Here is a 23990-nt window from a genome sequence, read left to right on the forward strand (position 1 = left end):
GAATAGCTGTGACATTTATTTCAGTTAATCTGAAAGATGTGAAGGAGGCAAGAGTTGCTATGCTACCGTTTTAGAACGGAAGAAAAGCAGTTTTCACAGTCAACGTTCTGTCCAAATGTCCTCAAGCAATATAATCCAATAAAGTTAATAGAGTGAATTCAAGTGTGCTTAATTATGAGGGTGATTAATTATGTTATGCTGTGTATGGTGAAAATAATTATCCCTTTAAATTGAAAACAATATATTATTTGTATAATATTCATTTTTCAATAATGGATGAATCTGAATAGAATCTACATGATTAAATATAGATAACCTAACCTCAAGCTCACGGCGCTTTTTGGTATTGATATTGTAAAGCAACATTGCTACAACACAAGATCTCCCAATGATTGAACAGTGATTAGCTATTCTTTTTATGAGAGTATTTTGATTGTTTATGAAAGTCATGTTAGAATCGATATCCTTGAGCTATACAAAGGGATAATACAATGCATATTTAGATAGTAGCGGCGCATATGTTATATAATAATTGCTTTCTGTTATTGTCAGCCAGACCATTCTGCCTGATAAGCTTTATGGACTAGGCTTTAGAAACAGCCATGCCTGCAAGACTAGGTTTCACTTGTCTTAGGAGGTACAACACATTGGCGATAGGGTGGTCTTCTTAGCGTGATTACATACCGGGTTCTTGGAGGAATCAAAATGTCTGATCAAAAAGCATTGCACCTTTGTCAATTAATATGAATTAAGTGTTATATGAGATTTGCATAATCGGTGTTCTCATTTAGGAATAGTTTTAATTGTCTCTTCCTCTGTGGTTGTTCATTATTGTAATTGGGGTGCATTTAGACTGCTCATTGTTTTGATTAATTCCTATTTGCAGATTGCCTATCACGGAGAAACGCATTTCCTTTGGTTTGCTAATTTCCCTTTAATTCTGCATAGGAACAGTTCATATTGATAATGAATATCGCCATCTTGGTTTTCATTGTTCACATACAAACAAGCATACTTATAACCATGGTGTTAATGACTGCATAGGAATTTTGGCAGGATTATTTATCCATCCCAAATCATTGTTATTATTATGGCATTTATTTTCAAGAATAACAGTGTAATTTGATGTAGGTTTTAGAGGGAGATACATTTATTTCTTCTTTATTTGAGTACATGCAATCAGATACAACAAATAAAGCACACAAACACACAGTACACACAAACACATACAACACATCTAGTCCACATGGGATCGTTTGAGAACAGTAAGCTAACCCTACCCCAACAGAAGAACGTTGGCTGCATCGTCGCCCTGCGGTTCTCTGTTTCTTCAATGTTTTCCTAAATTCCCTGTTTTCTAACTGTTTGTCTGTGTGGGCCCTTGCCTTTCAGATCTACCACTTGTCAATCTGTCAGTGGAGCCGCAGCCAATTCTGGAGGGCAACCTGGTGAAATTCCACTGCTCAGCAAAGGCCAACCCTCCGGTCACCCTCTACCGGTGAGATTAATGAACTGTCTCAGGATTGTATTTCTTTCTCTTTCTCTCTCCCCCCCCCCCCCCCCCCCCCCCCCCTCCCCTCCCCGCAGGACCTGAGCTTAAATGACCCTTTTCATCTTTCTGTCTGTCTATGAAAGCAATTTTTTGTCAAACTCTACCTGAATCCAGTGAAGGAGTATGTTAACCCACACTTATACATACATGAACTTACCCAGTAAAGGAGAATGTACACCCACACCAGCACATATGCACTTACCCAGGCACATTTCTATAACCTCTGTTTGTTCCTGTTTTCTCCCTTCTTACTTATACTCGTTTTCTAACGTTTCTCTCCAAATAATTCCCAAGTACTTGGCACACATTTTGTAGGTGGCATAGCTCTGGTAGAAATATATTTAATCGAAGGATTCCGTTGGAAAAACAACAACTGTTGCTATCATAGCTTGTATATGAGAAAATAGTTTGTGCAAAACCTACACCCAAGATTTGACATTCATAAATCGTGTTTGGAAATCTTTGGTTGATAACTAACAAAAAAATACATAAAACAGAAGGAAGGAAAAATATATTGGTTGAATTCATCCAGACACAATATTTAAGCACTGGTACAATTTGGATGAATTATACCAATTCCTAAAAGTTTAGATCATAATAGGCTAACATACTTGTAAATATCATTAGTCAACTCTCTTTATCCAAGTACTATAGATTTCAGATTTCAGACTTGTTGGAAACAGTTTGTCTGCGGATTATTCCAGTGTTTTTTGTTTGCCTTGCAAAGTAATAACCAAAGTGTAGGCCTTGGGGGGTGCAGGACACAAAGCGCAGAAGAGCAAAACTATTAACCGACTGCTAGACGTTTGAGAAATACTTGTTGACTTGTGAAATGCATGCTAGAAACTCATAGAACAGTAACAAAAAAACAGAATAAAACTCAAAAGTGTTCAGAAGAACCAAGCAGCAAGGTGCAATGCGGAGGTATGTTCTTAAAACGTGGCCTTCTGTGTGGGATTTCATTATCCAAGTATAGAATAAGTGGATGGGAATCAATAGTGAAGGGAATTGGACGGCTGTGAGTCCTGTAATGGTATTGGGAAATGAAACGGATTCACAACGCACTCAGAGGTGGCAATGCAGAGATGTAGCCTCTTTTGATGGATTCCTTGCTTTTCAAAACAGAAAATACTAAATGGGGGTGGGGTGCGTTGGGGGGGATTGAACAGAAGACAAGGTTTGTATTTGATTGTCTTGGCACTCAACAAAGACAAATCCCATGAAGCGCTTTAGGAAGGATGCAGCCTCTTTTTGTTGTGTTGTGAGCCTCGATCAATCAGCAAATCAATCTCGCATCTATCTGGAGGAAGAGGGAGCTTTCACTGTGTTAGCCTAACTTCCTCTCAGGGCTTCGACAAAACCATATCCCGCAAGATGTTGAAAGACAGGGATATGATGTGGCTCGAGGAAAAAACGTCCTGAGCTGCAAGCGATGTCACATCATTTGGCAGCGGCAATGACTTCAAAAAGGTCAACCACCACGAGGACACATTGTTTCTAACAAGACGTCTTCAACACTGGAACGCTGTATTCGGGAAGATATAGTCCTCCATCCTCAATTAAGATCTGAAGAGGCTTGGCAGAAATATGATCCTTGAAATGATGCAAGGCTCCGCTTCCGGTGCACAGGGAACCTAATCACCATGCTCACCTAAGGATGGTTTCATCTCTGGAGAGCCCTCCAGCGCAACCCCCCCCACACACACACACACACACACACACACACACACACACACACACACATCACAGGATCAAGAGAGATCTAGAGGCGAGTCACAGGCTAGAGTCGAGCTGGGATGTTCTTTAGCCTTAAGAAACATGCATTGCCACGCGCGCACACACACACACACACACACACCGATAAACACACCGGCACACACGGACACGCACCGACACACACACAGACACACACACTAACACACACGCACACCCACCCACGGACACACTAACTCACACACATGCACACCCACACACAAAGTCAATGGTCTGTGGACACAACAGGGACAGCAAAGGAACAGAGAGGTCCTCAGAGGAAAGCGCCTCTGCGCCAAACCCTGTTGCTTCATCTATTCCCAGAGAGCCGTGTTCCTCTTCGCCGTTCTCGTTTCAATGGCCCTAAAGCCACTGTGACACCAGAGCAGACATTAGGGCTACCGGTCAGAGAGGTACATGTCTAACTCCCGTCAGTCTCAGTCTTTGATCACGGCTCAGGGTTCAAACAAACCTGATCCTAGGAAGTGGCGGGGGGAGACAGGGGTAGGTGTCAGATGGATGTATAACATTGTACCTCCACAGCTACCTCCAGCGCAGCTCCCTGGATCACCGCTACAGCGGATGGTGGCGTGGTATGAGGGGGGTAAGAGGAACCGGGGCAGTCGTTAGATGTAAGGCAGGGGGTAGAGGGGAGTAAATAAACAGCAACATTCACGTGTGTTCCAATCAGGGGGCATCAATCAGAATGAACCCCAGGAGGAAATACGGAGGAGTGCCTTTCCCAAACATCTTCATTACATGTTGGTCGTGGCGGCGGGAGGCAGAGAGATAGGGTGGAGGGTGGGGGGAAGGGGAGGGCAGCAGGATTGCAGAAACAGCCGCTCTCTGATGAAGACACGGAAGCCTTTTTTTTTTCTCAGATCCAAACAAGAGCACACAAGAGACAAGGGAGAGAGAGGGAGAATAACAAACAAGGCAAATCAGGTCCCTCGTCGCCATGAGCAACCATGGCGCCGCGTGACAACAAAACTACCTCAGCTACAGAAGCATCTGAAGGCAAAACAGCATCACGCCCGCACACCTGTTTATTTCTGGGTCCCCGTCGCTGCCTCTTTATTTTGGGATGTTTTTTTTCTTCTGTTTGTTTTCTTTTGATACCGCCATCCTAATGCGTCTTTTATTCGTCTTCCCTCGGCTAATGAAGAATTCTGACAGTCTTTGGGAGCAAGCTATGCGGTAATGCAAGACCAAAAAAGATCCGGGACACCGTTATTCCATATACAGTCCCAAACCAAACGTTTGCATAAAAATATAGCCGCTTGCCACTGCTTGTCTGGTGTACTGTCTCTGCACATTTAGACAGATGGCATTTTAACATTCGCATCACAGCCCACTTCTTAGACACTGAATTATTTAATTAATTCTGATAACGCATCACATCTTTAACGAGGAATTTGCACTTTTGTCTATTTACCGGCTAAAACGGATAAAAATTGCCACCTTGATCTATTATGTTGACAACACAGAGAGCAGTTTAATTAAATCAGTTATATTTTGCTCGACATTGTATGGCCCCTGCGACACATGCTATGGAAGAATAAAGCTGAATACGAGTTCTTATGGCCGCCGGAATCCTCTCGTGCTGATAAAGGAACATCTTTGTTAACAGCTTCACTGACAAGCATACAAGTGTACAAAACCCCCCAGCAAAAAAACATCTAAGTATCTCCGACCCACCCACACACAAACACGCACACTTGTTTTGGACCTCATTTGAAATAAAACCCTCAATAACGGGAGGCGACGTTAAGTGAGTCAGCAACGGAGGGAGGGAATGTGGCCGCCCTAAACCCCCGCTTGGAGCGCAGGTGTGTGTGTGTGTGTGTGTGTGTGTGTGTGTGTGTGTGTGTGTGTGTGTGTGTGTGTGTGTGTGTGTGTGTGTGTGTGTGTGTGTGTTTGTGTGTGTGTTACCCCAGCCCCGGCCAGCAATGTTGAGCCACGCGTCTTGGCTGTAGCCCAGCGCCCCAGCGGGGCTCTATACTCTGTACTGGGGACGATACCACGCTCTGTCCCCGGGATCGTCTGCCCCCCGCCCCTGTCCAGACCTTTCTCCAGCCCTCCTCGCCCTCCCCAACCCGAACCCCCAAATCCTGGCAGCCTCCAACTCCACCAGGGAGTGACCCTTTTGCCCAAACATCTGTGTTTACTTCTCTGCCACTCAGTGACCAATGAGATGATGAGACTGACTGACACTGACCAATGAGATCAGTGTGGCCGGCACTCTGCGTACGGAGTCAGCAAAGATACTAAAATGTTTTGGTGGGAGTCGTCTGTTGTTGCTATTATCATCATCACCATCATCACTATCATCGTCAGTGTCATCATCGTTACCATTATCGTCATGGATACCCTCAATGATGTCATTATAAAAATAATTATTCTCATTGTCGTTTACATAATGTTGTTCTTCTTCTTCTGAGTTCTTTTTTTTTCCTGATGTTTCTCACATCATTACCATAATCCTTGTAAGCGTCTTCATCACCAGGCTCGCTCTGTCCCATGCTCGATCATCCTTATTGTGTGGCTGCCGTCGCTGCCGCCGCCGCCACTGATGCCCATGTTGTTGTCGCTTGTCGTTAGCTGGTACACCAAAACAGCACATTGATCTGCAGGCGTTGTATTCAAATCCACTGAAAAAGGGGGCTAGAGGGATGTCGGGGGAACATCAGCAGTCATAACCATTATCATAATCTTCCATTATGTCTTTAGCATACAGAATGGCGTTTCCATTCTTATTGTGGCACTGTAGACCTTCGGGCCGTCAGGAAGGGCTCAAAGAATTCCAATGCAATGCAAAGGCACCGCCTCCAGCTATACATGTATTCATACGTAATGTGCAGGAATGACAGGGAAACCAGCACACGTGCATATGCACATGAATTTAGATTTATATTTGGATATAAATATAGATAGTCCACATGCATATATATACATGCATGCATACATACAGACAGACATACAGAAAGACATAGGGGGCATCGCATGCCAATACAGACGGACAGACAGACACACAGACACACAGAGAGAAGATACACAACATTCATGCATACACAATATATTCACAGACATTCACCTAAAAAGGCAGTTAGCTTTCTGATCCAATCACAATATTTACAGGACATTTCAAGGTCCTCTTTCTTCTAATATTAGGACTAAGGATGATTGCACTTTAATCTCTAGGAAAACAGAGTACAATTCCAGAATGAGAGCCTACAAATATAATAATAGTAATAATAAATGGTAATCTATACTCATGATAGCGTAATGATAGCGTTTCGCAGTGATGCATGGGGCCAACCTAGTCATGGAAAACAAATAAGTTGTCCCCGCCGCGAAAACTTTGCTCAGTCCTCTGAGATGAAATAGAAAGAAGCAGAAGAAGGTAGGCGCTAATGGTGTTTTCATCCAACATCATGAGCTCGCAGTTATACATCATACTCTTCTTTTTTGTGTGGCTGGTGCTTTCCGGAAAGCTAAAAAAGAAATAATAAGGAAAGAAAAAACCCAAAGCCTCTGAAGATGCTTTTATTTTGGCTCCCACAAAGGAAAACAGCCTCAACACTCAACTCAGAAAATAAACAACTTCCCAAAAACCAGAAGCTCCAAGGCAACACTATGAGCGGATCTGAGGCAAGAGGAGGCCTGGCCTTCACCACGGTGACGACCCCTTTACCAAACACAAACAGATGTTCTTTGTCTGATATCGTGTCAATTTATCCCCATCAGAGGCCTGGGGGTTGTGTGACGCCTGTATTCAAAGGTGGAAGCGTTATCTATTTGTGGCTCTTTGTATGTATTTCTTGGCCGTAACACTGTTCTGATGCTCCGCTTGGCGTAACAAGGGACATCCCGTCGGCTGTCTGTCATCGTCACATTAACTGGCGGCCTGGCACGTCAATGAAACGATTATTTATTCCCCGGTACGAAATGTGTTTGGGACGCAGAGAGAGATGAAAAATACACTTGAATCTGTATTTACGTTTTTACTTCACTTACTCTCTCTCTCTCTTTCTCTCTCTCTCTCTCTCTCTCTCTCTCTCTCTCTCTCTCTCTCTCTCTCCAATCCCCATCAGGTGGGCGAAGGGGGGCAGCATCATCAAGGAGGTGTCCGGAGACACCTATGAGGTCATCGTGGACCACTCCTTCTTCACCGAGCCCGTCTCATGTGAGGTGACCAACGCCCTCGGCAGCACCAACATCAGCCGCAACGTCGACGTTTACTGTGAGTTGAAGACCCCTATGAGCATGGTTAAGGTCATATGACTACCCCTAGGGTAAGGATGACCCCTAGGGCATGGGATAACCTTTTTAGACACTTGAATATTGATGAATTGAAGGAAAATAATTGCACTTAATGTAAGTGCAATGCTAAATATTTCCTTTGCAAAATTACGTAGAAACCCATGTTTTTCACTAAACTCTAAGTATTTAATTCAAACATTTAATGTTTGTGTTCACTGCTGATACCGGGACAAGACGTGGATTTATTTTTTTAACATAAGTTGCATGTGCGCTTTTGTAAGTCGCATGCGCGCTTTAGATGAGACGCACACAGGCTTTACTAAAGGGCACACAAGCTTAAACTAAGTCTCCGGTGCGCTTTACTAAAGCATGCACTGTAAGTAAGTCGCACGCACCCTCTACTAGAGCACACACCCCATAAGGGCAGTATACAGTGAAGCAGGTGTGCATGCACCTCTCGACTCGCATGTACAACTCTGCTTCTCCCTTCCCCCTAAATGTTTTGGGCACATGAAAGGCGGACTTGGCTGAACAAAAATCATTTCCTACACAGTTGGTCCCCGGATGGCTGCTGAGCCCCAGTCGTTGCAGGTGGACCTGGCCTCTGATGCGGTGTTCAACTGTGCATGGACGGGCAACCCTTCCCTCACCATTGTGTGGATGAAAAGGGGCTCTGGCGTGGTAAGACTCGTTGTCTTGATGTTTAGTGCTTTTGACCTGACTCGCGTGTGTTCTTTGCGCTCTATCGGTGGGAGTCAACGCTCCATTCATCTGTTGGATCAATCCCTCAGTAGGATCCCTGGACGAATCATCGAACATACTCCAGAGTCATAGAGCCAGAGTCCAAATTTCTAATGAAATTAGCTATTGTTTTATCTGTTGGACTGTTTTAAGGAGTGTTTGCTTTCTAATTCAATTCTCCTTCCAACTCAAGGCCAAATGCCATGCCTTTGATCCTCCAATCTCAGACTCAAAATTGGATTTTAATAATTGAGAAGAGATGCCCTTTAAGGCATTTAAAGAGTCCACATGTTAGCTTAGCAATCCCCCACAAGCTGCCCTTCTTAGATTAACCCAATGGGTTAGCGCTTTTGCTACTTTGTGCCTCTGACCTATGATCCTTCTCTGTTTTTGGTGACAGGTTCTGAGCAATGAGAACATTCTGACACTCAAAGCAGTGAGACAAGAGGATGCTGGGAAATATGTGTGCCGCGCTGTGGTTCCACGTGTGGGTGCGGGAGAGAAGGAGGTCTCCTTAACTGTCAACGGTAGGCTGCCATGTATTATTAATATGTCTATATAGACGTGCGCAGACAAACACACACAATCTAATATGCAAAAAACCTACAAAAGTACCCTTACACACAAAAACACAGAGCACAGACGGGTGGTATGGGACACAGGAGGTAAAAGGTTGGCTGGTAGCCAGAAGGTTGCTAGTTCAATGCCCTATCTCCTCCTAGCTGATGGTCAAGGGGTGCCTGAGCGAGACATTTAACCCTAACTGCTCCCGACGAGCTGGCTGTCGCCTCTCATGGTTGAGACCGCTGTCGGTGTGCATGAATGGTCGAAGGTTAGGCAATATTGTTAAGCCCTTTGAGTGGCCACTGGTTAGAAAAGCGCAATATAAATGCAGTTAATTTACCATTCACGGACAGAGACACACACACACTGGAGGTAACAGTTCAATTTGCTGTTTATTTTGTATTTTGTATATGAAATTGATTTCCTAAGTCTTTGTTTATTTGGAGAGAAGGTTAATGGGGTCTGATAAAGAAACAACCCTGAAACCATTGCCCACGCGAAGCCAAACGACATGACATAAAGTAGAGCAAATCCACCCAATTGTGTTTATTTATTTTCCTTGCGAAGGTAACAGGATGAAAGAGAAACCACTTTGATCCAGTGTCATCATTATGAAGTGCTTAAATACATTACAGGATAAAAATAGAAGGGGTCTGTGCGTTTTCTCAAGATATGGTCCTGCATTTCATAAACAGAGAAAATAGGCTTAAACGCTGATTAGATTCTGCGGGGAGCTATGTGTGTGTGTGCATGCGTGTTTGCGTGTGTGTTTGTGTGTGTTTTTCTCTCTGAGGAAGTGACTGAGTGACTAATGAATAGCAGCCTTGGTGGGGGACCTGGCAACTCTTAAACAAATGACTTCATTATGAACACTTGATATTCAGGGAGCGTGGCTCATTGTAGCCCTGGCTCTCAGTCTGGATTTACACATGGCAGAGTCAAGGTTTTCCTCTTCTTTCACTGCCCATCAATGTCCGTCATGACGAAGAATTAAGACTGCGGGCCAGCACACGTTGAAAGACAAAAAGGTTATTTTTTATTTTGGTTTCAATTTTCTTTTGTGTTAAAGAGTATTTTGTTGACTCGCGGCGGGCGTCGTTTCAGGGTTACCGTGCAGATAAAGAAAAGAAAAGGCAACAAAATAAAACAGGATGGCACCGCGGTTTGCCTGTGAGGGATGTAGCTACCGCTTCAAGCATGAAGATCACATAGGGGGAACCAGCGTGCATGGTAGAGCTTCTCCCTCTTTAAAGCCCAGACAGTAGCAGAGCGAATCAGAGAGAATGGGATACCACAGCTACCCCCTCCAGCTCGAGATCACAGCAGTGAGACGCTCACCCCCTTCACAGGCAACCATTCAGTCAAAGCCGAAGCTGAGCCTTGCCTGCCGAGCGAAATCATGACTTATTCAATTGTCTCCGATTCAGTTCTTTCTGCCTCTGATATCCATTTGGAGCGAGAATTTGGCAAAACGCAAAAAATAACTTTGAAAATTAGATTTCTAATTGATGTTCGTTTTTGACGCACTGGGCAGAGAAAAACATGGAAAATAGATTATTTCAATAGATATTAAAGCCGAAAACAGGATGAAAAGAGTACATGTACTTTGTCTCTGTAGACTTGTTATGCAGGCCCTTTTATCACAATCTCTTTTTGTTTACATCGCTTTCTATTCATATGCTGCTCTCACACACCCTCTCGTCTTGAAGCTGTGCTCATAAGCCCATCTGCATGATTAAAAAAACAGGAACGATTTATTCTTTCGCTCGACACCTCCGAAACATGCATCATGAAAGCACAAACGGCACGACGGCAGTGTGGCTCCACGTGGCGTGAGGGTCCACCTGTGGCTCGGCATTGATTTGTTCTGTGTTTGTGGTCGAAAGTCGCGGCGGAATCTGTGCTCACCTCAGCTCACGCGGCGTCCACCCACGGCCAGTGTATTTACAAGCCAGCGGGGCTGAATTGATTTCGACAGTGATTGAATAGGGTAACCCTAACCCTAAATTCTCAACTCAAGGGCCCATGGTGAGCAGTTGGTCAACTGTTGTTGTTGTTCTCTCTCTCTCGCTCTCTGTCTCTCTCTCTCTCTCTCTCTCTCTCTCTCTACTGTGTTATTGAATTTGACTCGCTCTCACTGTGCCTCTCCACACAGCCATCTGAGTGTGTTGCCATCCCCGGGGAAGAACGTCATTTAATTATAATCAAACAGCTAGCAGCGGAAACAGTTTTTGTTTAAGTCACTAATGGATTCATATTGCTAGTTGATCATTCCCAAACACAGTTTGTTTTTGCTTTTTGTGATTGTCATTAAGAAAAATTTCATTCAAAACAGAACGAATTAGAAAGACATTCGTCAACATCCGTCCAGAAATCTTGATCAAAAATCCCACCATCAAAAATATATGCGTTGACTTCAAGTCCTTTTTCAAGCCCATTCTCCCTTATGGTTCTGCTTGTGAAAGAGGACAGTTCAAACAGAGCATTCAAAACAAAATCGGATCAACTCCATTCATCCACTCTGGACGCTATGAGCCGTTGTGACAGACAGCTCTGCTCGCGCGGTCAGATGTCCTTTCTCCCCAGTCTCCACTCTTTGTCATTCCCCGCCATGACTATTGTTGGTCTTTAAGTATGTGTACAGTATACGCTTGTATGAAATAGTGCACGAATGAACGAGAGGTTCACCCAGGTTGGCGTGATTATTTATTCAGTGTACAATATGTCAGCATCCATATTCATATTAATACCGCACCGGATAAGTGATTAAATCCATCTGCCTGAGGGAATTTGTCTCGCACACACTTGAGAACCATAGGTTCGGTGTATACGTATAAATACTCATTTATATGTATGCACAGGTTTTAGCCGCATGACGATCAAGTGGTGTTTACATGTTTGTTGTGTTTAATATGTAACGTCTGCTGTGTGTGTAATGCATCTGCATGTGCGGTGCTGTGTACATCATCAGATATTAGTCCCAGTGGGTCGCCAGAGGCCAGATACACCATTACCACATTAAGTGAAAAAAGGAAATAGAGCCGGCAATATCCTGCAAAGCACTTGATTGTTATTAATAATAAGCATTCTTGACTCTGTGTCTCTAGCTTCCAGTCATAGCCTTTACAGGTCTAGGAAATTATCATTTTTGCATTTTTCTAAAACCGACATTGACTCTATCTGGAATGGAACTGTGGGAAATTAATGATGGCAAAATCTGCATAATAATCTGATCGTAACCTAAGCAGCATAATGTATTCAAATATCTATTGAATTGGTTTGATTTTTAGATTAAAAATAGCTTCCTGTGACCTACTTTTCCAATATATTCTTGAATGCAGACTTTGTAGACACATTATAACTGTAATACCAGGTTTCACCCGGTAATTAGCATAAAAAATATATGGGAGCTAACATTAATTATGCTATCTCAAGCTCAAACTTATGTCCAAGCTAAAAAGGAACAGCACATAGATATATAGCACTGTAGAGGAGGACATTTGGTACAGCACAACAGGACACCTTCAGAGGGGGAATAAAGTGACAAACGCGGCCGTGACTTTGTGTATCATAGTCCTTCAAAGTCCGTCCTGCGACCCACGTATGTGGACCGTCGCCTCCCCCCCGATCGCCGCCTGCCTCCTCTGGTTACCAAACCTGGTGGTACCTGGCCTGTTCCCACACAGCAGGAGAGCCAAACACAGGAGCAAACACACACCTGAACACACACACACACACACACACACACACACACACAAACACACCTGAACACACACACACTCACACCTGAACACACACACACAAACACGCATACACAGTACCTCCAAGCTGTCTGAGCCAGAGAGATAAGCCTGTATGATTATTATATTTCATTCATCTCATTTCCATCTGTGATCCGCGGTGCAGATTCTCCTCTGCCCCCCAGCGAGGGGTGGGGTCCGCTGCAACCCATTGATCCAAGCTAGTGTTTCGATTTCTTCTTTCTTTACACGAGCGAGGCGTCGCCCCTGATCCCATGCGTACAGTCACAGCACATACATTACGTGCATGAGGTGGCATATCGGAGTCGGCCAGCCTCATACTCAACGCAGGTCTCCACGTCAGCAGGTGAACATGAGATGGGGAGTGCTGGAGTCTTTAATACAGCGTTATTCATTTATATGCAATTATTCCCCACATAGCGGTGGCCGCTGCTTGCAGCATTCGTCCGCTAGCACACCGAGACGCCATCTGCCAAAATCTCATTAAAATGCTAATTCGTTTTAATAAGAGACAGGTAATAAACTGCAATTATGTGTGGCCAAAGAGATGCCAGGGAGCGGGAGTTTGTTTGCGAGTCAGGGAAGTTGGTTTTTTCTCCCTTCTTCCCCACCTCTCTCTCTCTCTCTCTCTCTCTCTCTCTCTCTGTCTCTCTCTCTCTCTCTCTCTCCCACTTAAACTCTCTCTCTCTCTCTCTCCCACTTTAACTCTCTCTCTCCCTCTGTCTTTCTCTCTCCCACTTTAACTCTCTCTCCCTCTCTCTCTCTCTCTCTCTCTCTCTCTCTCTCTCTCTCTCTCTCTCTCTCTCCCTCTCTCTCTCTCTCTCTCTGTCTCTCTAATCAAGAAAATGCCTCCTTGGCAGCACCTTTTCTTGCAGACTCTCACTCTTAACCCCAACCTTTTATAGAGATGATTTAACATTTGCCACTGCAAGGCTCTTTCAAAGGTCCAATTATCCACATGTGGCATCCAGTCACACCTCTCCTTGCTATTTGTAGAAACCTGGGGAAGTTAAGCCAGAATGAAAATATTAGATATATTCACCGTCACATAAGGTATTATTTCCTTATTTTTGGAAAGGCGACCTCATTACAGATAGCAGTTGGACGAAGCCATCAGCCGATTTCTATGAAGTACGGCAGGAAACATCACCTCTCAATCCGCTAACAAAAACTCTAATCGGGACCAATTCGTCTCCAGGTCAATCTGCGTGTCAGCCCTCCTGTTCAGCCATAGTGTCTCCGTTCATGACAAATGGCTCGGGTTGCGGTTCCCCTGCTACCTGTATCAACAATGTGTTAATTAGAGTGCTGACCTTGCTGGCTGGAAATAGACTTCCTCTGCTCAGACGGCTCACTGAGCACGGAGTACTTCTGTAAAACAAGCTCTGCTCTGGAGTCTCCCCCCCTTTCACATTGGCCATTTGGAAAATGTAGATCACTTTTTTTCTCCATTACTGATTTTATGGAGTCAAACTGTGCTTGTATTTATCAATGAAAATGCAAGGTTTCGTATTGACCCTAACCCGAGGGTATTTCAGATCAGTTCTTTAAAGTGAAACCTTTGCAGACAGTATTGTCTACCTCCAGGGTTGATTTTAAATGTTATTTCTTTCTCTTAACCTGGACCTAATTCATATTTTCTTGTGCTTAGAGTGTCCTCACTGTAGTCTACTGCATCGCTGTAGGAAGTCAAACCACGCATCCATCCAACAATGTTGTCAACCGGCCAAAAAAAAACAAACACATTCTCATCAAACTAAATTATGAAGCTGGCCAAAAGCAGCAGACGACAGTTACTCTCCATGGAAGTTGACATTAGTGGATGAGCTGTAAATCAAACTGTTTCGCTGTGTCTGTTGGTATCTGTTGTTCCTGACGTGCATCTGGTGAACGGATCGCTGATCTATTGGGTTTGCTTGGCAGGTCCTCCGACCATCTCCAGTACCCAGACACAGCAGGCTCTGCACGGGGAGAAAGGACAGATCAAATGCTTCATCCGGAGCACCCCACCACCAGACCGCATCGTAAGTAACTCACATGGGAGTCACCCTGCTTTAATACATGTCTGTGTCTGTGTCTTCGTGCGTACGTGCGTGCATGCGTACGGCCAGGGACGTCCCTAGGAATTCTGGGCCCCCTGACAGAATTCAGTTATGGAGCCCCCCCCCCCTGCACTTACTTCACCACGATCTGCCTGGCTACTTTGCTCTGCAGTAGCGTGAGACTTGGGCTGTACCAAATAATGACAAATGAGAGGGGTGATAATAGGGTGAAGGCTTTCTAATGATTTTGTAAAAATGGAGAAACAAACCACATGTTCATTTAATTTGATGATTTAATCCGAAAAATAAAAGTAAAAGCAATATGAATCAATATTTTGCCAAAATTTACTTGCATATAGTTGTAATAATACCAGTGTCCTCTGGGGCGCCCCCGTCAGTGCTGCGCCCCTGGAATCATCCTAATTTACCCCCCCCCAAGGACGTCCCTGCGTACGGCGTGCATGTTTTCATGCTGCTGCCGCACCTAAGTACTTCACTGTAGACACGTAATGACCCTCATGCCGTGCGAGATGCATGTATTTGTTCAGGGGGCTTGAACAATGGGACTATACGCTATTGTTCGCTTAATTAATTTAGTAAAAATAAATTAAATGGAAAACACGCAAGCAAGGATCACTTCCATTGTTGTGATATTATTCACTGTCATTAATTGTGTATGAATAGTGGGTGGGGTAGAGATATCACGCTCAGGCCCTTCATTTGTTCCTAATTGAACTCTTGCTTAGGCTCTGAAAGCAAGAGATCCCATTAAGATTTATGAACCCCCGTAAACAGCCTCCTTTTATGCTACTATTCATGTGTGCGTGTTTGCAATTGTGTGCATTGCGCGTACGTGCGGTTTTCTGTGTGTGCGTGTGTGTTTTTGTGTATGGGTTTGTATAGATGCATGTATCCATGTGTCATTTGAATGTCAGGGATTATTGACAAAGTTGTTTGGCACTTGATATACCTGTCTCTGTGTGAACCCCCCTTCTTGGTTGTGCTCTTAAACGAGCTAGGCACAACTAGGATCACATGATGGCTTGTCAGAATAGTTACTTTGGAATGTGGATGTGGTGTTCCAGCATTAAAATCTGCATGTTTACTGTTCAGTTTGAGAATGTCATTCAAGATGTTGTTTGCGTCCAACTGTTTATTATTGAGTCATTTAGCAGACACGTCCACGTCAACTTCTTTTTAAACTTGCCATGCATAATGCCTTACCATCCCTGCTCAGCGATGCCTTAAAGTAGAATGCGGACATTGGGTTATTAACATGTCAAGGGAAATATGTCAACACAAAAATGTCCTTCTGGCTTCAATTGGAATAGTTTACCCCAGGAGCTGGATGTGTTGTAATATTCCAGCCAATCACACGAAAATACTTTCTGTCCGCTCATTTATCAAAGAACAATTACAACTATTTATATGTTCGATGAATCATGAAAATTATTGGCAAGTTCCACTTGAAGTCAAAACATACATTGACCACTTCACAGATTACAATTAGCCTGAATCGAGGGTGAGATGGACAGATTATGTAAAAGTTACCATTCAATGCTTTAGAACACTAAACCCACCAACAAAACATCGCACATCTGACCGTTCCCCAACGATAACCCTGTCTGAAATTACTATTATTATGACTAGAATATATACGATATATAGAACCCAAGCAAGGAGTACTTTCAGACCTCATAGTGTAGCTGTGTCACTCTCAGAACCCGTACTCATGCGTCCCGCTGGGTTGCCTGACCGCGTGAGTTCCGGGGTCCCTGACGGTAACGCATGTGTCCGTGTGTCCTGGTTGATGCTGATTTTCCTGCTCCTCTCAGGCCTGGTCCTGGAAGGAAACGGTGCTGGAGTCGGGCACGTCGGGCCGCTACACGGTGGAGACGGTCAGCACGGAGGAAGGGGTGATCTCCACGCTCACCATGAGCAACATCGTGCCCGCCGACTTCCAGACCATCTACAACTGCACGGCGTGGAATAGCTTTGGCTCCGACACGGAGATCATCCGGCTGAAGGAACAAGGTGGGAGCCAAGGTCCGAAAACGGGTTCCACCCTCCTCTTCTCTACGGAATAGCGTGTTGTCAGTCCGTCTCTGGCTCTCTGTGGACGTCTGGCTGTGTTTGTTTGTACTGTGTGTGTGTGTGTGTGTGTGGGTGTGGGTTCGGGTGTGTGTGTGTGTGTTTGTGTGTGTGTGGGTATACTATGTGTGTTTTTGTGTGGTTCTCTGTGTGGGTGGGTGTCTTTGTGTTTGCGTGTGTGTTTGCGTGCGCCAGAAAGCTTTTGTTCATATGATAGCATTTACATGTAAGTGTCATTGTTTCTCTCCCTCCCTCTTTCTTTGTGTGTCGTTGTAATGCAGTTGGATGTGTGTTGTTTTTACTGACAAGGACCATCAGCCAATGTGTGTTTTGCATATAACTGCCTGGCATCATTAAGCATCACACTTTAATAAGGAGTTGATTTGACGGGCAGGCGTTGGACAGCTCTATCTGCTTTTGTTTGCATGGTTCTTTCATCTTGCTGGCGTACATGCGATCCAATCAGCTGTTGTTTCACAACCAATCCCGGTGAGGCGTTATAATGGGAACAGAAGAAGCAAACATAGTATCCCATGGTATATCTCATGGTGGTGCTTTGATAATCATTGAATTGGTTATCTGTAACATATATTCCAGACCATGTTTGAATTATGGTGGAGCCACGGGGGGGGGGGGGGGGGGCTGAGCTTCCTTGTCAGAAACCTGAGCTCCTCTGAAATAAAGTTTGTCGGGGGGGGGGGGGGGGGGGGCTTTAACACTCATCAAAATGCAAATTGTTTTGAAAGGCTATGGTCTTACTTCAAACATAATTTGCTCTTACAATGATATGTGTTGAGATTTGATGTAGAACATAAACATTCAAACAGCATATAGAATTATTATTGGAAAGGGAACACCCTGATTTAAGGCTGAGATTTTACAGTGATTTTTAATCCTTGAATCACTCTCAAAATGTGTTAAACATTTTCTATCATGCAACACTTCTAAAGGCTGTATCTTAGGGGGCTACCCCGGGGGGCATAACTGAAACTGAATCAGAATTCAAAGCCCGATATCCTCCCCCAGCCCTGAGTACAGGAAAGTACACTCCATTAAAACCTTCTTTTTGGGCCAATCTAGCGTCATGCTAATGGTAGAAGAATAGAGAGCAGGGCAGCATGCGCACGGCTATGGGCTTTTGATTGCATTATTAATTACCGTGTGAGTTAATGACACTGATAAATTCCTGGCATATTGGTTTGGTGCTATTGCTCATTAAGATTAAGAGCGACTCAAGGACCAGAGCCAATTGGATGGGTGGCGTCTCTGCATTGTGTGAGTGTGCTCTCTCATCACGGCAGCGCCTTAGCGGATGACTCATACACAATGCTCCCTGGCATTGTTTACCCCTTCCATATCTTCATTAAGATGCCCTCTATTTGTTACATAAATGATGGCTTGTTACATAATGAATACATGTATTTGTTGACCCTCCTCTCGCAGTTCTAATTTTCAGGATAAAAAAAATCTCCCGTGATTTGTTTTCATTGCACTTATCCTCAAATGATAAATTATAAGCTTCTTATTCGAAAGTGACATTGATCAATGGTGACATTAAATGGGCTTTAATGGTATTTAATGGAAGAGCACTTAGTTGTTTTGCATTTGTTTAAAGCAGGAGAAGGTCATTAATGTGGACTCAGGTCCTCATTATAGTGCACTTTGCAGCAAGGGCAGGATATGGATGAATGGGCCCTGCAGTTTTTACTTCATCCTGCTTGCATGCACACACAAACACCACACACACACACACACGCACACACACACACACACACACACACACACACACACACACACACACACACACACACAAGCACGCTTGTATGCATACGTGCAAATGCACGTATGCATACTCAAACTAATGCTCTAATACACTCATACACTCCATAAAGTTCTCAATAAAAAACAAAATCGCTCAGCCAAATACCTTTATTAACCTAGCTGAATATAAATTAAAAGTTATTAGACAGCATGATCACACCACGCCTGCTTGCTGGGATAATACACAAACCGTTCACTAATTGTTTTCTCCTGAGTGCACTATAATCTCGGGATTTATGGATTGTGCAGGACCATTCAGAACTCATGTTGGGTAATGGAAACCACACACAACCCCATGCCTTTCCCTGCCCGGGCCTGTGCTAAGGATGGAAAGGAATAAGTTGATAAGATAAGCTACGTATGAGTGGAGCTGCACCGTGAACTGCTTGTCAGCAGGGCTCAGCCATAAGAGATGCCTGTGAAAACGCTGTGCCGTCTCAACGGCGGCACTGACCTGTACTGTATCCTCTATGTGTTCCCTTGCACCTCTGTTTACTACTACTTTACCATTTGCGTGGCAGAAGGGGACCGTGGTGGTTGATTCTCTTTGGGTTCCTCTGCAGAGTCCCTGCCCGTGGCGGTGATCATCGGAGTAGCAGTCGGAGCGTTCGTGGCGTTCATTGTCCTCATGGGCACCGTCGGAGCGTTCTGCTGCACGCGCTCACAGAGAAGTACGTTTGGTCAGTCTCCCTGCCTCCCCGCCACTCTCTCTTCCTCTCTATATTTCTCTCTCTCTCACTTTATGTCTCTCTCTTTTACTATCTCCATCTCTCTCCATCTCTCCATCTCTTTTTCTCTCCCCCTCTCGCTTTATGTCTCTCTCTCTCTCTCTCTCTCTCTCTCTCTCTCTCTCTCTCTCTCTCTCCCTCTTTCCCCAGGCCACTCACTCTGCAGCCGGTGGCAGCACTAGCACAACCAGCCAAAGCATACAAGATCATTGGGCCAACTTGCAAAACAAAACAAAACGGCGGTCATCTGGTCAAACAAGTATCGGGAAATGGGCAAATGGCATTTCATATCGGGGTTTAAAATGTGCCCTCAAGATGTGTATGATTGAGATCCTTTTTGTCCTTTATGCCCCTACTATGGTAATTTATTGGAACTTATGCTTTTCTTAACTTTACTAATCAAAAACTTGACATTCACAGTGACTCAATGATGAGGGATTTGTTGTACATGAGACACAATACTGGTAATATCATATGAATGCCATGAATGCAGCCAGACTGAAAGTGCATGCCGCATTCTGAAGCATGTAAATCTTAATGCAAAAACTGCCTTGTTTTCCAGAGGTCCATGTTAATGAAACAGATAGTGAAACTAAGTACATCCATCTGAAGTGACCAGTTAATGCAGGCAGTCTGTGACTAAACTGCACTACCCGCCCCCTCACCATGTCTGATTTTTTATCTTGTACTCCACAGAAGATGCGCACCTGGTGATGCCCACTCTGCCTGTCTCCATCTGTGCTCACCAGAGAGAACTTGCAAGCAAAATTAAGACAGAAAGTAAGGCATCCTGATATGCAACAAATCAATATTGTCCCAGGCAGGAGGCGTTGGCCTCGATTAGTTAAGCTGTGTGGGATTGTGTCCCACCCGTGTGACCAACAACTTGGAACGTTCTTGCATTGGCCACAAACAGTGTTGTGTTCTTATTTGGGACATCAAGGAGGAGTCGGGGGGTCGTTGAAGTGCGTGGGAGGAAATCGTTGTCGTCATGGACACACACGGTGGGGGTGGGTCTGTGCGGCTCATTGACACTCGGACTCCTCTCATCCGTTTCGCTGTCTGCCACCAGATCATAAAGGGGCCGCGTCAGCCAAGAACGACATCCGCGTGGAGATCGTTCACAAAGACCACAACGCTGCTCGCGAGAGCGAGGACCACGCCTCCATGAAGCAGCTGATGGTGAGTGTGAGTGACCATGCTGCTATTTCCTTCCACCCTTCTCCCTGACCTTGAGTCTCCAATGAGCGCAGTCTACCTGTCGGCCCTACCGGACCCTGTACCCGCTCCTGAATGATGCATACAAATTCACCATATATTTGCTGTAAAAGTGTCTATATAGCAGTGCAATGGTAAACATTGAAACGTTGATTTTATTTTCATTGATGTCCTTTTTAATAGCATGTACATGCCATTTACAGGGGCTAATTTTCATCTCTTATTGGAAAGATTTAATTGCAGAATACCATTTTATTGTGCAATAAACAGGCTATTGGAACACTGCGAGGGTTTTAAACAGTTTGTCGATGACTCAGACTGTATATTCAGTGCATGCATCACACCATTTATTCCTATGAGCAGAGTGGGCCTCAGCACAGTAGTCACTGTAGCAGCTGACACACACACACAACCACACACACACACACACACACACACACACACACACAGATACACAGTACACGCAAACACACACACACACATAATCACGAAGTAAGCATTTACAAGAAACCCGCCTTTTTGGAAAGACATAATTGTTGTGGTTTACATATGCATTCCCCCTCCCTCAAAGGCAATGGCGGTTACAGTGAGAAGTCTTGGTTTGTAATTATCTTCATCACACTTAATGGGTAGGAACGCCACTGCTAGGGGGGTAGAAGCCTTTCCACATCTGCATTTTGCAAAACAGGAGTTCTTTCGGCATTTGCATTATTCATGTTTCTTCCTTCGTCCCCGAGAGAGATGAGGTGAACACGTTTGACTCTTTCCCTTTCATGATGACGTGCTCCCCCTCCGTGCATTGTGTTGTGCAGCATTGAAAACATCAGTTCAGAATGCCCCGCCCTCCCTTACACTCTGCCTCTTCCCTTGGTTCCCATCCAGGTGGAGCGAGGGGACTTCCAACAGGAGTCTGCGCTGAAACAGCTGGAGGTGCTGCAGGAGGAAGAGAAGGAGTATCAACACATCAAGGTACATCCAGAGGACAGAAAAATAACGTGAGCAAGGGGGGCGGAGAGAGGAGGTGACAGAAAGACACAGATAGAGAAGGAGGGTGGGATGGAGTAGAGGAAGAGAAGAGTGGGTATTGAATGTGTTGCACCCACAATCTCCAACGCAGGCACCAGTATCGCTGAAAGGCATAAATCTCCCTCTCCTGCCACCCATGGTTGGGCAAGGATAAAGCCAGGGGGTGAAAATGAATCCAATTAGAGATCTAATTTGATTAATTAGGCCATCATCAAAGGTGATTCAAGAATCAAAGGAGGATGGCCCTGAAGTATAGCTCCCGTGTCCGAGCCAAGGCCATTACGTATTAGTGCACACATCTCTAATTTGTGGGTTATAATCCCCAATCTGTTGCACTGTTGAAAAAAAAGGCAGCACTGTAATCATAATCAAACAGCGGGCTGTTTGAGTTATGGAGCCGTTTAACAAAAGATATGTTAAACACAGTGTAGAAAAAAATAACTCAAGCAAACAACAATATGTTTTGTGATTATGTATAGTAATTCCTTATTGTGCTCGTCTAGCCGGCGCTTGGACCGCGCCGGCAGGATAATTATACAGACGGGCGTTAAAACAATGAGTTCAGCGCATTTACGTTTAGCAAATAGATAATACAGTCATAATGACCCTATTAGATCACTTAGACAGAAATCGTCCACTAATTTCCCCTGCATCGTGCCAACACGTTCCGCAGTCCCAGAAAAAGAGGCGAATCCAGTTTGTTAATACCACCGGCCAAATGAACGCCGGCAACGCCATCCCCCAGAGGTGCTCCATCATTGTCTCCACCTGCACACCACCACATCTCGGGGGAAAGGGAGGTAGGGGGGCTGGGGGATGTCCGGGGCTGATGAAAGAGTGTTAGGGACCGGAGCGCAGGGACCATGGCAGAGATAAAGGCGAGACACCCACAGCTTCCCTGGCCGCTGTTTGATAATGACAAGCAGAACCAAGGAATCCTCTCAGGTTGTCTGGCACTGTCATTTCACTATAATTAGCAGTCTCCTATTGGGAGTTGGCAGTGTGCTCATCTCGTCTTGACATTCACATTTATTCCAAAGTGATCATGCACCCACACACACACACACACAAACAGACACACACACACACAAACACACACATACACATACACGCACAAGCAGATATCCAACAAGCACACACTTACACACAAATGCAGTCGCACAGCCACAAACACGCAAATTCTCGAATCCCTCACAGAAACTGTGGCAACAGCGTAGTTAGTGGAGCACAGTAGGCTGACAACAAGTATGGAAGTCGTGGCCTTGGAAGTCAACTCTGGGCCTACATGAAGTTAAAGACATTCCAACCCTTATGGGTCCAATTAAAGCCAGGAATGGAATGAACTTTGCTCCATTACTGGCATGTGAGATGCCAAACTATGAATCATCAAGGTCCTCCTAATTAGCTGGTAAAAACATTCGGAGGTTAGCAGGAAGGTTGACAAGGTTGGCTTTGGTAATATTTCTGTTTCTGTTTATCTTTTGGGCCATTATGTGTACATCGAAGTCGGTTTTGCCACGGGTTGACGGGTTTGCAATATGGCTTCTCATGAGGTCAATGTTGACCTTGACTCTTCTCTGCGCCAACACAAATATATTGTTCTAGAGAAAAACACTGCTCCGGGTCATCTCCCTGCCCCCATTAACACCAAGAAAAGCCATCTCCTTCCCAACAGTTTTGTTAGTGTGTATTGACTAACAAACCTCTCCTTCGGTGTCCACACCACACAACAGGACCCCACCAACGGCTATTACAGCGTCAACACCTTCAAAGAGCACCACACCCCCACGGTTGCGGGCAACCCGCCGGCCGAGGCCTCCCGCAACCCCACCGGCGCCAGCACCCTGGGCAAGCAGCGGGTGCCCACGGGCATGTCCTTCACCAACATCTACTCCACCCTGGGCGCGGGCCCCAACCGCCTGTACGACTACAGCCAACGCTTCGTCCTGGGCATGGGCAGCAGCTCCATCGAGCTGTGCGAGCGCGAGTTCCAGCGGGGCTCGCTGAGCGACTCCAGCTCCTTCATCGACACGCAGTGCGATAGTAGCATCAGCAGCTACAGCAAGCAGGACGGCTACGTGCAGTTCGACAAGGACAGCAAGGCGTCCGCCGCCTCCTCCTCCTCCCACTACTCCCAGTCCTCGTCCCAGAACTCGGACCTCACCAAGCCCCTGCAGAAGCGCATGCAGACCCACGTTTGACCCGGTACACAACCACCCCCGCCAACCACCTCCGCCCTTCACTCCCCCCACCCCCCCCCCCCCCTCCTACCCCAACCGTAACACCCCACCCCCCAAGGGACGGTCGAGTAAGGAACGACCTACCTGTCGACCGTGCGATCCAACGGGGCCACCAGGGCTCCGTAATACTAAGACTTTCTCAATGAACACTGGTTTGTAAATCGTTGTCGTGTTTTCTTGTGCCGCCAGAT

General features: G+C 45.2%; 1 protein-coding gene across 1 annotated transcript in view; it reads left to right on the forward strand.

Annotated features, from left to right (window-relative positions):
• kirrel3b (kirre like nephrin family adhesion molecule 3b) overlaps positions 1-23760 on the forward strand; it is a gene marked incomplete at both ends in the record, with an annotated part of 50504 nt that extends 26744 nt beyond the window's left edge. Inside the window, 10 exons of the mRNA XM_079732263.1 lie at positions 1393-1498; positions 7399-7547; positions 8121-8248; positions 8709-8835; positions 14557-14657; positions 16511-16709; positions 19151-19258; positions 20388-20497; positions 21416-21502; positions 23293-23760. Of these exons, the coding sequence (XP_079588389.1) occupies positions 1393-1498; positions 7399-7547; positions 8121-8248; positions 8709-8835; positions 14557-14657; positions 16511-16709; positions 19151-19258; positions 20388-20497; positions 21416-21502; positions 23293-23760 (1583 nt within the window). The remainder of the gene's footprint in view (positions 1-1392; positions 1499-7398; positions 7548-8120; positions 8249-8708; positions 8836-14556; positions 14658-16510; positions 16710-19150; positions 19259-20387; positions 20498-21415; positions 21503-23292) is intronic.
• Positions 23761-23990: the final 230 nt, after the last annotated feature.

This window comes from Pollachius pollachius (genome assembly GCF_949987615.1).
Source record: "Pollachius pollachius genome assembly, chromosome: 3".
NCBI classification, from domain to species: Eukaryota; Metazoa; Chordata; class Actinopteri; order Gadiformes; family Gadidae; genus Pollachius; species Pollachius pollachius.